At 45.2% G+C, this 13,023-nt stretch overlaps 1 protein-coding gene across 4 annotated transcripts in view; it reads left to right on the top strand.

Moving 5' to 3' along the window:
- Window positions 1-1,337: 1,337 nt before the first annotated feature.
- The window catches only part of KDM4A (lysine demethylase 4A), a 44,348-nt gene continuing 32,662 nt past the window's right edge, over window positions 1,338-13,023 (top strand). For 2 of the 4 annotated variants that reach the window (XR_004681686.1, XM_035018787.1), the window contains exons 1-8: window positions 1,352-1,439; window positions 4,075-4,251; window positions 4,906-5,081; window positions 7,826-7,940; window positions 9,182-9,375; window positions 11,453-11,502; window positions 12,273-12,376; window positions 12,779-12,916. Coding sequence is in view for 3 of the 4 variants with exons in the window: in XM_035018787.1 (XP_034874678.1) it covers window positions 4,114-4,251; window positions 4,906-5,081; window positions 7,826-7,940; window positions 9,182-9,375; window positions 11,453-11,502; window positions 12,273-12,376; window positions 12,779-12,916 (915 nt within the window). In the remaining variant the exon portion in view is untranslated. Of the gene's footprint in view, window positions 1,440-1,634; window positions 1,735-4,074; window positions 4,252-4,905; window positions 5,082-7,825; window positions 7,941-9,181; window positions 9,376-11,452; window positions 11,503-12,272; window positions 12,377-12,778; window positions 12,917-13,023 lie in introns of those variants that run through there. The other 2 variants (XM_035018789.1, XM_035018788.1) reach the window with 2 other exon arrangements.

The raw sequence follows: 13,023 nt of genomic DNA, 5'->3' as shown, positions 1-13,023 counted from the left end.
AAGTTGAATTCTTCAGGCTCTTAACAATTTTGTGAGCTACCCAATATAGTCTATTAGCTAATATACTATCTTACTAGGTCAAGAGAGAAAAACTGTGTAATTGTTTTGAGACTATTGGTTGCCTACCCAACGATCAATGATCATTCCCTTGTCTTTTTCTGAAACAGAACTCTGCTTTTATTGTGGTGTTTTGTTGTTTTTGTTTTTTCTTAGGGTGCATGTGTCCAGCCCCAGGGGAATAAATCATGATTGATCTACCTCCATGCCACTCTAGGTAATATCATCCTTTTTGCCAACATATATTTCCCCTCCTTTTTGCAACAATCCCGCAAGGCAGGTATTATATTTTCCATCTTACTGATGGGAAAACCCAGGCTCAGAGGAGTGACCGATTTTGAACACAGATCTGACTCCATAGCTCTTTAGAGTGCACTACACCATTACTCATCTATGGGTATAATTTTAGACTTTTTTTTTTATGATTCTGGTTTTGAGAATTCTACTTTTCTATTGGACCTATCAGAGCGTTTTGTAGGTTTCCTTGCCCATCATCCGTGATAATCTGGGAGCTCCTTAGGGCGACTCAGTGCCCCTTAGGAACAGTTCCTAATGACTTCTAGGTACCCCCTTAACTCTCCAGAATACGTCTAATGACTCCCAGGATCTTCTCCCCCGCCCCAAGAGCTGCTCCTAATGACCCCCAAGTCCCCGCTCATTGAAGAACTGCTTTTTAATGACCCTAAGGACATTCCCCCCTCAGAGCTCTTTCCCCTTCAGGAACTGCTCCTTTCAGGAAATGTCTCATTGGCCGGCGAGTGAGAGTTTCCCAGGATACGGGACTTTCAATTTTCACAATCAAGGCAATCTCGGGCAAAACAGGACAAGCTGGTCACCTTATCAGAAACTGCTTGATCTCGGAAGCTGCCCGTAAGGGCTCGCAGCGCACTTCCACCTTAGGCAAGGGTCCTACTCACTCTACAAAGACCCTGCCCCACGCTTTCATTAGTAACATCCTACAATAATTGCACCGTCCCTACCCTTGCCGACCATCCCACTTCCAGGCACTCGCCTCCTTCAATCCTGATTAGCTTTGGGCGGCCAGAAGCCTGCCTATGATTGGCCAGCCCCGCGATTCAGCCAAGATGCTCAGTGGCCGCGGTCCCGAGCGGTACCGTGTTTCCTCCTGGCAACAGCCCGACCCGGCGCTCATAGGTTGAGCAGACCGATATGCCCGGACTTTTGGGCGACTGCAGCGCGTGCTCATTGGCTGTTTGAGGAGTGATAGCGGCCCTCAGATTGGTTGACGCTGTGCGGTTGCGCAGGGGCAGACTTTGTAGGGGAGGCGGAGCTTCGTCCTCCGCCGGCTGGAAAAGCGGTAGGTACGGCTAGGGGCGACAGCAGAAGCCAAGCCTTAGCCCTGCCGGGGCAGTGGGCTTTAGGTAAGAACCGTACAGTTTTGGAATCGTTTAGGTTTGTTGCTGCTGTAGCCGTGACCGTGAGCTCCGGTGGGGGGAGGGGCAGAGGGTTTGCCGTCAGCGGTGAGTGATAGACATGGTTCTTGGCTAATGGGAACAGGAGCTTCTAAAATGGGTCCTGAGATTGGTCCTTTCTAATCTCTTATGGCCAATGCACGTCGGGAAGGGAGGCGGGTGTACTGGACCTTATTTTCTTCTTCCTGCGGCCGGGCCTCACTCGCCTAGGCGGCGGGGCCGGGAGGGGCTGGCCGTCTACGCGGTGAGGTTCGGGGACCTTGGGAGCGGGGGTCTGCCTTGGGAGTGGTACCCGCGGGGGCAGCTGCGAGGGGAGGGGGCGGGAGTTAGAGGTAGTTGTTAGCAACAGCGACCTTTATTGAGTTACTAAGTACCGGGCCTAGTGCTTAGCGTTTCGCTTGCATCATCTGAGTTAATCACAGCAACCCTGCTGGGCAAGGAGGTTGGGATCCCCATTTTACAGGCGGGGAAACTGAGACTCGAGCAGCTCACACAGCCAAGGTCACACAGCTAATAAGTGGCAGAGACCGGATCTGAATTCAGAGTTGTTTTGATTCCGGAACTCCTGCTCTTAAACCACTAGGCTTTGTTGCTGAATGGGGGAAATGAAGGAGTCAGGGAACAGGAGCTTTCCCCAGGGAATAGGTTGGGGGAAAGGCATCCTAGGGTTGAAAAAAGGCAATGAGCAACTGAAGTGGGGGCGAGGAAATCAGTTATTCAACAGTTACCGAGTATCTGCTCTGTGCTGTGCATTGTTCTAGGTTCTAGGCATACAAAGATGACGAAGTCCAGAGGCAGGCCCTAGCGATGGGACCTAACACCGTGTTCACATGATTATATGTTTTTGTAAAATTGGCTGAAGTAAGATCTTCTGTATTTTTAAAAAAGAGGGTCTCCAAAATTGATTAAACTTGAGGTTCTTCCACACTTGGATCTGCCCTTGCAAAGGGCTTAGTCTAGGTGGAAATTATGATGTAGGCAGCATAGGGTAATGGAAGAAGCACTGGGGTGCATTGCAGGATGGTGGGGAGATGTCTTGCTCTGTAAAACGAGGATAACCATATACCTCCTATGTAAAGTTTTGGTGAGATGCATGAAAAGCTCCTGGCCGAGAACACACTTCTTTATTTTTGGTGAAATGGAAGCTTGAGAGATGTGGGTACTGAGGCTTGTCTTCTTTCCTACCTTAGACAGTTCTGTGCCATGCTGTCTTCCTAGTCTGTTAGTAGGTTGCCGGTAGGTTGGAGGCAATTGCTTCCCTTCTGAGCTCTCTAGCTCTCAAAGGGATCTCTTGGATCTGGGCTTTGGGGCCCAGATTCGGGGAGTCGAGGAGGGAAATGTTTTTGCTTCTAAAGTGGCTCCTTTTAGCTGGTGTGCTTGGTTCTTACTCAGTTGGAATAGTCTATTGTGTTATCAGGCAATGGGGATGCACCCACTTAGTTGCAGGCCTCATCTAGAAACACAGTATTTCACCTTTTACAGTCAGTTTGAAGTTTGCCCTGTATTGGCAGTTTATTGCCCATTTACATTTTGTCCTTTGAATTCTGGGAATGGTACCGTTGGACTCTCTAGCTTGACCTCATGTAGTACTGATGAAATGACATTTTGGTTTAGGTAGAACAATTTCATTTTAGGGTTTGAAATACTAGTATCAGAGTACTTTTTAACTCTTAAACTTTGTAATCTTGTAGCCAAGTAAGGTTAAACTTTGTAATCTTGTAGCCAAGTAACTTTCCTTAGGAATTGTTTTAAAGTTGTGCCCTAAAAGGGAGCCCATAGGTTGTTTTTTAAATCTTGTTGTAATACATCGTTTAATACCTCCTGAAGCAATTATCAAAGGTGAATAAGGGAGGAACTTGAAAAGATAAGAGTAAAATAGGGGCAGGCCAGCTCTAGTATTGTTCAGTGGTACCAACAATCTAGTAACAACTTTGAGCTGAAACAGTGTCTACATTTAAATGAGATTTGATTATATACAAATTTGATACATTTGATTCTTTTAAACAAAGCCTTTTCTTTTTTTTTTTTTTTAAGATTTTATTTATTTATTTGAGAGAGAGAGACTGAGAGAGAGAGAGAGCATGAGAGGGGGGAGGGTCGGGAGGGTCAGAGGGAGAAGCAGACTCCCTGCCGAGCAGGGAGCCCGATGCAGGACTCCATCCAGGGACTCCAGGATCACGACCTGAGCCGAAGGCAGTCGCCTAACCAACTGAGCCACCCAGGCGCCCTAAACAGAGCCTTTTCTGTGTTCTTGTTCACTTAAATAACCTACCTAGAGGCAGATTCCAGCTGTGAGGTCTTAATGTTTCTTCAGGATTTCTACACCTTTTACTGTTTCAGCACTGACATTCCCAGCATTTTTTTTTCTTTTTCAAGTTTTATTTAAATTCCTGTCAGTTAACATACAATGTAATATTAGTTTCACATGTAAAATTTAGTGATTCATCACTTACTTACAACACCTCGTGTTCATCCCAAGTGCCCTGCCTCCTTCTTAATATTCATCACTCATTTACCCATCCCCCCCTGACATTCCCAGCATTTAATCCTAATTACATTTTATGTTCTTAATGTATTTCTTCAGATTCCTGTCTGACCAAAGTGACCTCAAAAAGGAGGGAAGATGGCTTCTGAATCTGAAACTCTGAATCCCAGTGCTCGGATAATGACCTTTTACCCAACCATGGAGGAGTTCCGGAACTTCAGTCGATACATGGCCTACATTGAATCCCAAGGAGCTCATCGGGCTGGGCTGGCCAAGGTGAGGGTGGGTGGGGTTGTTCCACATGGCTTTTGTGACAGGGCAGCAGGAATTTTTCCTAAATGGCGGATGAAAACCAGGCAGGGTGTTGAGTATATACTGTCCTATTTGCAAGTTAATTCCTTTCGTTAACATCTGAAGCATCTTTTAGGTAGCAGGAGAGCTGAGAGAGAGCCGCTTGGCTTCTTTAAAGGGAAGTAAAGAGACAGTGTCCCAGGTCCAGCTGCTGTGCTGCTTCCATCCTCATGGTGGAGATGGGTGCTTTAGTGTTTTTACCCGTCACTGAGGGCTTATACCCTCCACCTTCCCTTGTTCTCATTTCAGTCTCATCTAGCACTCTGAGAGCAAGTTGGCTCTTTGTGTGCACTTTCTGTTAGATTGAGAGAGAATCAACTTCTCAGCCTCCTGTCTTGGTGTCCAGATAAGATACTGAGCTGAGAATGAGTATTATCTTTGGTCATTGCAGCGAGGCAGCTAGTTGGTGGCCAAACTGGGTCAGGGTTAGCCCAGCAGTGTGACTTGCTGTGTTTGGGTGAGCGTGCTTAAATCAGAGTCACTTTATAGTAAAATTGATTGGTTGGATAGCAGCCTACCTACATCCTGGACTGTGACCAGCTTGCCAGGTTTCTGATCTGTTTCTTGTGTTCCCTACAGGTCGTTCCTCCAAAGGAGTGGAAGCCACGAGCATCCTATGATGATATTGATGATCTGGTCATTCCTGCCCCCATCCAGCAGCTGGTAACGGGGCAGTCTGGCCTCTTCACTCAGTACAACATACAGAAGAAAGCCATGACTGTTCGCGAGTTCCGCAAGATAGCCAATAGTGATAAGTGAGTGAAAACCTGTCCCTTCCTACCCACATAGTGCCTAGGAGCTAACGTTTCATCCTCGTGGCTGTCTCCTAACACTGCTGTGTGCCACTGAAGCATGCTCTCCTCAGCCCTAGCTCTGTCTCCCCTTCTGCTTTTTTTATGGAAGCATCCTTACTATTTTCTGTACTGTGTCACAGTCTAAATACATCCATATTCTTACCTGAAGTAATCCCATTGTTCTTCCATCAGAAGTGGCATCATTCTCTGACCTTGGTAAGTTGCAGAGTTGCAAAGGAGAAAGTTGGGAGTTGGTTCAAAAGGAGCTTTTGCCAGATGTGTTGATAACACCTGCTTATCGAAAGTTTCTTCTCTTTCTTCGGGGTCCTTCTGTCTTTTATCATGCTCAGATTCCTCACTACCCATCCAACCGCTGTCTCCTTTCCATTTTGACATAACAAACTGTGCATAAACTGCCATGCTGGTTGTTAGTTTCTTTGCCTCCATTCTTCATCATCCGTACATCCTTATCTCTGTTAGACACGTCTTTTTGTAGGCCCCCTGTTTTCCGGGGTTTCTTCTCTGTTGTTTTTCATATTTAGCTTTCATTGGACCTCAGATTTACAGAGAATGATTTTTTGGTTCCCTCTTGAGCTCTTGACTGCTCCTTCTTTAATCCTCTTTCTTGGGACTTCCTCCCTTCCCATGTTACTCCTTAATTTTGAGTGTCCACAAGGGATTCCTTCCTTTTCTCTTGCTTTTTCTTCTGCACTCTTTTGATCTATACACATCTTGATTTCAGCCAGTCAGACGTATTAGATTGTGTCTTTGCTGTGAACGACCCCAGAGCTGGATGTGTGGTTTGCCAGTCTTCACGCTTCTGGGGACGTCACTTCATGGCTTTATGAGTGCTCGCTTTCACATCAGATCTTGTTCTGTTTCTATGCTTTACCACCTTTTCCTTTGACTTACCACAATTCAAAATGTGGCTTTCTACTTCTAAAGAATTTATTTATTTATTTGACAGAGAGAGAGACAGCGAGAGAGGGAACACAAGCAGGGGGAGTGGGAGAGGGAGAAGCAGGCTTCCCACTGAGCAGGGAGTCCGATGCGGGGCTCGATCCCAGGACCCTGGGATCAGGGCCTGAACCGAAGGCAGACGCTTAACGGCTGAGCCACTCAGGCGCCTCTGGTTTTCTACTTCTGTTGACAGCTTAACTCGTAGAACATCTGTATCACTGACTAACCTGCTGTCTAAAGAGTGAATTTATGTAAAAGCATGTTGAAGAAGTGTGACATGCTTTGCAGATGAAAGGCTGTGCCATCCTTTATGTCTGGTTCTAGGTCTGTGCTGGGACCGGGCTCGCCTGCCTTCGGCTCACGTGGGGGCTCCGCCAGAGGCCTCAGTCTCCTGTGTCTGGTTTCTCCTCTCAATGTAGGGGAGGCCTTTTCTTTCAGGATGGCTCTTTTTCAGTTAGTCAGTCCTGTCTTTCCCCTTCATCTGAAATGCAACAAATTCTTACCCTTGATTTCTAGGTGCATGGTCAGCCAGCTTTAAGAAAACCCAGCAGGTAAAAATCTGAATTTATAAAGCAGATCAGTTGCAGGTGGAAGAATTACGTATATTTCAAAGGGAATTTAAGAGTCCTAAACTTTATTATGAATTGGTTGACATTAAAGTGTAAGGCTGGATTTAAAGTAAGATTTTTTTCCACTCAGCCCGTATTCCCCACAGTTTGGGGTCTTTGCGTCCACTCTTTCCATTCATAATATTTTTTTGCCATTTGAGTTACAAAGTACACTTTCAAATATCTGTTCAATTTATACATTATTCTTTTTTAAATTGCTGTGTAATTTTTGAGTGGTTTGAATTTTTAGAAGTTTTTTTTTTGGAATAAATTCTTAGTAGGTGATCATTGAGCTAAAGAGTTAGATATATTTAGTGCTTTCATAGAGATGTACAGACAACTATATGTGAGTACATATAAAAAATTTTATCTTTTTCCTTTTTTTTAAAGACTTTATTTTTACTCATTTGACAGAGCGCGCGCGCACACACACACACACACACACACACACACACAAGCAGGGGGAGCAGCAGAGGGAGAGGAAGAAGCAGACTCCCTGAGGAGCAGAGGAGCCTGATGCGGGGCTTTATCCCAGAACCCTGGGATCATGACCTGAGCTGAAGGCGGATGCCACTCAGGCGCCCAAAATGCTTTAAAAAATAAATAAATAAAACAGAATACTTTGTTTTTAGGTGCAGTTATTTGTTGAGTTAGCCACTGCATAGGGTGCTGGGAGTGTAGCAGTGATGATACAGACGAGCCCTCTTGGAGCCATTGCCTTTACAGAGTGAGGAGAAGTGAGTGCTGTTCTAAGGCCTCAGCTCTTCACGTGCTGGCAGGTTTGGGTTGTCTGTGGATATGTAGGGATTTGCATTCTTGGTTCTCACAGTTTGTAAGCCTATTTTCTCCCTGGGTGGCTAGGCCACTCCTGATTCCTGCAGGGTGTAGTTTTAGTGGCCTCTTGAAAGAGTTGAGGGTATTATGCCTCTTACATGTACATGACCTTCCTCAGGCCCAGAGCTCTTAGAAGGGATGTTGAGGAAGTTACTGTGTATTGGAGCCTTGAAAGCCAAGGTTATGTCTTGTTGGTCTGAAATAACTTGCTGTCCCTAGAACAGGTAATTGTGTCTTGTGCTGTTCATAATGCCTAAAGAATTTAGTCCGATAAGTGGTTAATACTTTTTTTACTTTTGAAAGGTACTGTACCCCACGCTATAGTGAGTTTGAAGAGCTTGAACGGAAATACTGGAAAAATCTCACATTCAATCCTCCAATCTATGGTGCAGATGTGAATGGCACTCTCTATGAAAAGGTGAGACTCACCGGAAATGGCAGCGTTTTTGTAATTTAATACCATTTTTATCTGACCAGCACATAGTAGGCACGTAAAAGCTGCTTGCTGAATGAGTGGTTGAACAAAGGAACGATCCACCACCAGCTGATGTGCTGTGCTCACTTAATTGTGGGTATTTTTGCATGTGACTGAATTTTATTTCTCCCACTCTACATGTGAATTGGGTGATGCGCCGTTCTTTGCAAGGGCTGTTAGAATAGTCTGTGGGTGGTAGCTGATGAGTTCTTGAAAGGGTGGGATCACAGTTAATGAAAATGTTGGGGGAGAGGCAGTGTGGTTTCTGCAAAAAAAAGATCACTGACTAATCTAGTGAAAGGAGTGGATATTTAAGAGAAACATATTTAGATTTTCAGAACCCTCAAACAAGATTCTTTAGCCGAAGCTATTATAACAAAATGCATTGGATTGGGGTGTAGTGTTTTTCGACATAAAGAACAGCCTTAGATACAATCTAAGAAAGGACTATTTGGGACGGTTTTTGGATGATTTAAAAATCTGTAGGGTGTTGCAGGGATTATTGCTCAGATTAATTTAATGTTTTTGTAAATTATTGGAAGGAAAGGGTTTAAATATATCCCAAGTTTGTTGATGACAATTTTTTGAGTGGTGTGAAGTGAAACTTACAGATGTAAATGGCAGGAAGATACTGTAAGGGTCTGGGATGGGGAGGTACAAAAGCCGGGCACAATAATCTAGAATGGATTTATAAGAGGTGGGCTCCTAGCAGACCATTACAATTTAGGAGAAGGATTTGGATGACATTGTAGACTTTTTACTGAAGACTCTGCCTAGTAGAAATTGGGGTTAAAGAGTCACAAATTGGGATAGTTAATTCCCATGTTGTATTTTTGGTGGTTTAAGAGTTCTTTCCTATTTTGATGTAAGTTTCTTTAGCTTCAGATCAAACTCTTCCTCCTGGGATTGAGAACAGGAGGTTCGCTGTTCCCTCCTGATTCATCTTTCATATACTGGTTTTCTTTACCAAGTGGTATTTGCCTTTTGGGGCTCTAATGGTGTCCGTTCCAGTGGTCGTTGTGAAGAGTGAGTGGGGTTGTGGTCTTTGGGTCCAGGCTGTTTCCACATTATTCCACATCTTCATTAGAGGTGATAGGTCACCTGTGACCTCTTCTCTGATTTGTAGGTTCAGAGCCTTAGTTTATATTTAGTATAATTGCCCTCAACTGTGATTTCCTTTGCAGCATGTTGATGAGTGGAATATTGGCCGGCTGAAAACAATCCTGGACTTGGTGGAGAAGGAGAGTGGGATCACCATTGAGGGTGTGAACACCCCGTACCTGTACTTCGGCATGTGGAAGACCTCCTTTGCCTGGCACACCGAAGACATGGACTTATACAGCATCAACTACCTGCACTTCGGAGAGCCAAAGTCCTGGTAAAGCCGGGCCGCACTTGGCGCTGGGGCTTCTCAGGCCACCGCAGGCCTCTCAGCTCTCATGTGCCTACGCGGCACCTCGGGATCTGGTTAAAATGCAGATTCGGCTTCAGGAGGCCTGGCCTGGGACTGACATTTAACATTGTCACCAGGTGTTTAAGCCATGAGATGCTGTTGGAGCTCTGGCGCTCAGACCCCCTTTGAATAGCAAGGCTTTAGAGGGCAGGACATTTAATACCCTTGTATGAAAAGCTGAGTTGGCTGAGTTACTGAGAGCCACAGAGGCTCTTCCATGCTCTCCCCCTGTGATTTCTTCTGAACAGGCCTGAGGCATTTCTTAGAGGCAGACTTCTAAGACTGGAGGCACTCCTTCAGGTGATAGAAAGCTTTCTTTTCCTCATGGAAAAAATACTTGGTGAGCAGCAGTGTGTGCTTACCTTGAGAGGGGATGCTTCCTGCTCCGGGATGTTCTCTAGTTGGGGAGACAAAGATCTGTTCTCTCCTCTCTCCCTGTGCTGATCCATCTCTCAGTCCCAGCATTTTAGTGAAGGTGCTTTGTTGGACAGCAGTGACCAAGACAGGAGGCATCTATTCTCACAGATAGGAGACTGGTCAGGAGATTGAACATGTGAGGAAATAATAATCTACTGTGAGAGAAATTCTGATGGGCGCTCTAGGTCTGCATAGGAAGGGTACATGAACATGGCGTGGGGATTGGAGAAGGCTTCCCTGGAAGAGGTGACAATGAAGCTGAGACCTAACATGAGGAGGACTAGCTGACTGGGAAGGTGGCGGGTTTTTGGGCAGGGAAGACTGAGGAAAGTGTGTCCAGGTGGTTGGAACAACACATGCAGAGAGCCTAAGCTGAGAGAGAGCACGATGTCTTCGGGAACTAGAGGAAGTCCATTGTGGTTTGGGTGCCGTGTATAAGGAGGGAAGAGCGAGGAGGCTGGCAGGGACACCATGGGCCAGGTCACGAGAGTCGTGGAAACTGTGCGTCTTCATTTCCTTTGCCAGCATTTTCAGCCACCTCCTTTCCCAGAGGTTTCCCTTTCTTTTTTCAGATGCTTTCCAGTTTCTAATCTTAGTGGGGGTGACCTTCTGAGCCTCTGCTGACCCCCTAACTGCTGTCCCATTTCCTTTCTTAGATGGCTAGACTTCTAGAATCTGTAATTGTTGCTTTTATGGTTTCTGCCTTTTTACTCCTAAGTTCCCTGAGGTTGGATATTAATTTTCCTTGTGAGAGAAGATTTCCTGGTTATTACACATGCTCTTTAGGTTATCGGAAGTGGGACCTCCAGAGACTTCTGGGCAAGGTTGCCTGATGGATCCCCATGTCCTTTGGGTGACCAACATTTTCTGCTACTCCCCATCTGTTTTGTTTCATAATGAAATTATTTGGGATGAGAAATTTCTGTTGGGGAATAATCTTTAGAATCAGTTGTAAAGGTTAAAATGGACTTACCGTGAGTTTCAGAATATTAAGTTAAACAGTTCTGCAAAAATTTTAAGTGGTTGTGTGGTTTCCTTTTTTTTTTTTCAATGAAGAGCAATTTCTGTGGTGTATCACTACTCTGCAGAGTGGAGGAGTAATTAATTAATTATTGGGTAATCAGTGTAGCTGTTATGGAGATGAAGAGAAAAATGGGGTCAGCAGCAGATACGGGGCCTAGTCTCTAGTATCAAATCCCACTTTCACCTCGTTTTCCATTCCTCCTCTATCTTGTCCCAGTTAGGCCTTTTAGGCTTTGTTAGGAGTACTTTAATGCTATCCTTTTAAAAAATTTTTTATTTCTTGAACATTATAAAGGAGAGTAATGCTGATTGCATACCATAGATTCTGCCTCTTGTCTCAGTAAATGAGTGAACATAAGAGAACTACATTCACTCGTACTTTGTGGGCTCTTCCCTCCTCTCCCCCAGTAGTCTAATATATCATTTCTCCAGACTCCTTTCCAGTTTTTGTGGTTGGGAAGTTGAAAAATCTGGTATTTCGAGCTGTTTTGAGAATGGGAAAGAGCCCCTTAGCTCCTGTAGTGTCCTCTGCTCAGCATGCGATGCTTTTCTGTGATTGCAGGTACTCTGTTCCCCCTGAGCATGGAAAGCGGTTGGAGCGCCTTGCCAAAGGTACTATGTCTCCTCCCTGTGCTGGGTCAGACCTTCCTGTGAGCTGTGCTAATTGCTCTAAAATGTCCATTCTCTGTGGTCACATGCTTATGTGTCCTTTCTCAGGCCTGTGTGTAGGGGATGAGCTAGACTGCTGGATTGGTTACCGCAGCAGAGCAATTAAAATCGGAAACTTCCTCCATTTGTCCTGGGAAGGGACTAAGTAATTCATTCTTTCTTTCTTTCTTTTTTTTTTTTGATTACTAAGTAAGTAATTTCTAGTCTTTGCCTCAGTTTTATTAGGCATGGGTTTATTTGACCACAGATCGTATACCAGGCATATTGGGTCTGATTCTTCTGTCAGAAACCCAAATGTGAAAATTCAGTTTTTGTGCTTTGGTTCTTTTAAGTGGACTTTAACAGATTTGTACCACCAGAGAGCCTATTTCAGGAGAGCTTGGATAGTCTGCTCTGTGGATGTGTTACTAACAAAAGATTGAGAGATACAGGTTAACAGGAAGGTCCTAAATAGTTTCAGGGATTTTATAAGGACAGGGCAGCTTGGGTGATCTCAGTCTCCCAAACAGAATTTGATTACCTATGTAACAGCTTGCATGGGAGAAAGCCCAAGGGCTCATTGTAGAATTTTAGGATTGGCCTGAAGCTAGAAGGATCTGTGGTGATTTATCCTCCTTATCATCCGGATGAGACACACAAGTGTGCAGCAACTCCAGGGTTGAAGAGCTGGTGGGGAGCAGTGTATTAACCTGTGCCCATGTTCAACGGAACAGGTTTTTTCCCTGGAAGTGCTCAAAGCTGCGAGGCTTTTCTCCGCCATAAGATGACCTTGATTTCCCCTTTAATGCTGAAGAAATACGGAATTCCCTTTGACAAGGTGAGCTGATTTTACATACAGAAGTCCTTAGGCTTACAAGGAAGCCACCCTTTTTGGTCTGTTTCACAGAGGAGCTTTAATCTAGTTGATCACTCTGTACCAGGGGTGGGCCGGAGCTAACCTATATAGCCGTACTTCGATCCAAGGATGTTAAAGGTGGAGGTACTGTAGCGCCCAGTGCCCGGGCAGAGTCCCGTCCCCTTGAACAGTGTTGACTTGGAGGAATGGTCAGTTACAGCGGTGGGGTCTTATATGATAGGGCTTTGCATTTTACAAAGACCCCCGGTAGTTTTGGGACTTCTCCTGGGTTACTCAGCGAAGCTGTGGCAGAGCTGGAGCTCAGAGGGCCAGTTGGGTAGACTTCACCCATTGCTGCAGGTGCTTCAGTCTGCTCTCGTTTAGGTCACTCAAGAAGCTGGAGAATTCATGATCACTTTCCCTTATGGTTACCATGCCGGCTTTAACCATGGCTTCAACTGTGCGGAGTCTACCAATTTTGCTACCCGGCGGTGGATTGAATATGGCAAACAAGCTGTGCTGGTAAGTCTGTTGGGTTTCTTCCTGTAACGCCATGACTGAAAATGTCTGGTGAACAAATTCTCGTTAGATACACTGGCTGGCGATTAGAACATTCTTTGAACTGCTGG

This window comes from Mirounga leonina, unplaced genomic scaffold (genome assembly GCF_011800145.1).
Source record: "Mirounga leonina isolate KUSES-001 unplaced genomic scaffold, KU_Mleo_1.0 Mir_173, whole genome shotgun sequence".
In the NCBI taxonomy this organism is placed as follows: domain Eukaryota; kingdom Metazoa; phylum Chordata; class Mammalia; order Carnivora; family Phocidae; genus Mirounga; species Mirounga leonina.
This window is presented reverse-complemented; position numbering and strand designations above follow the sequence as displayed.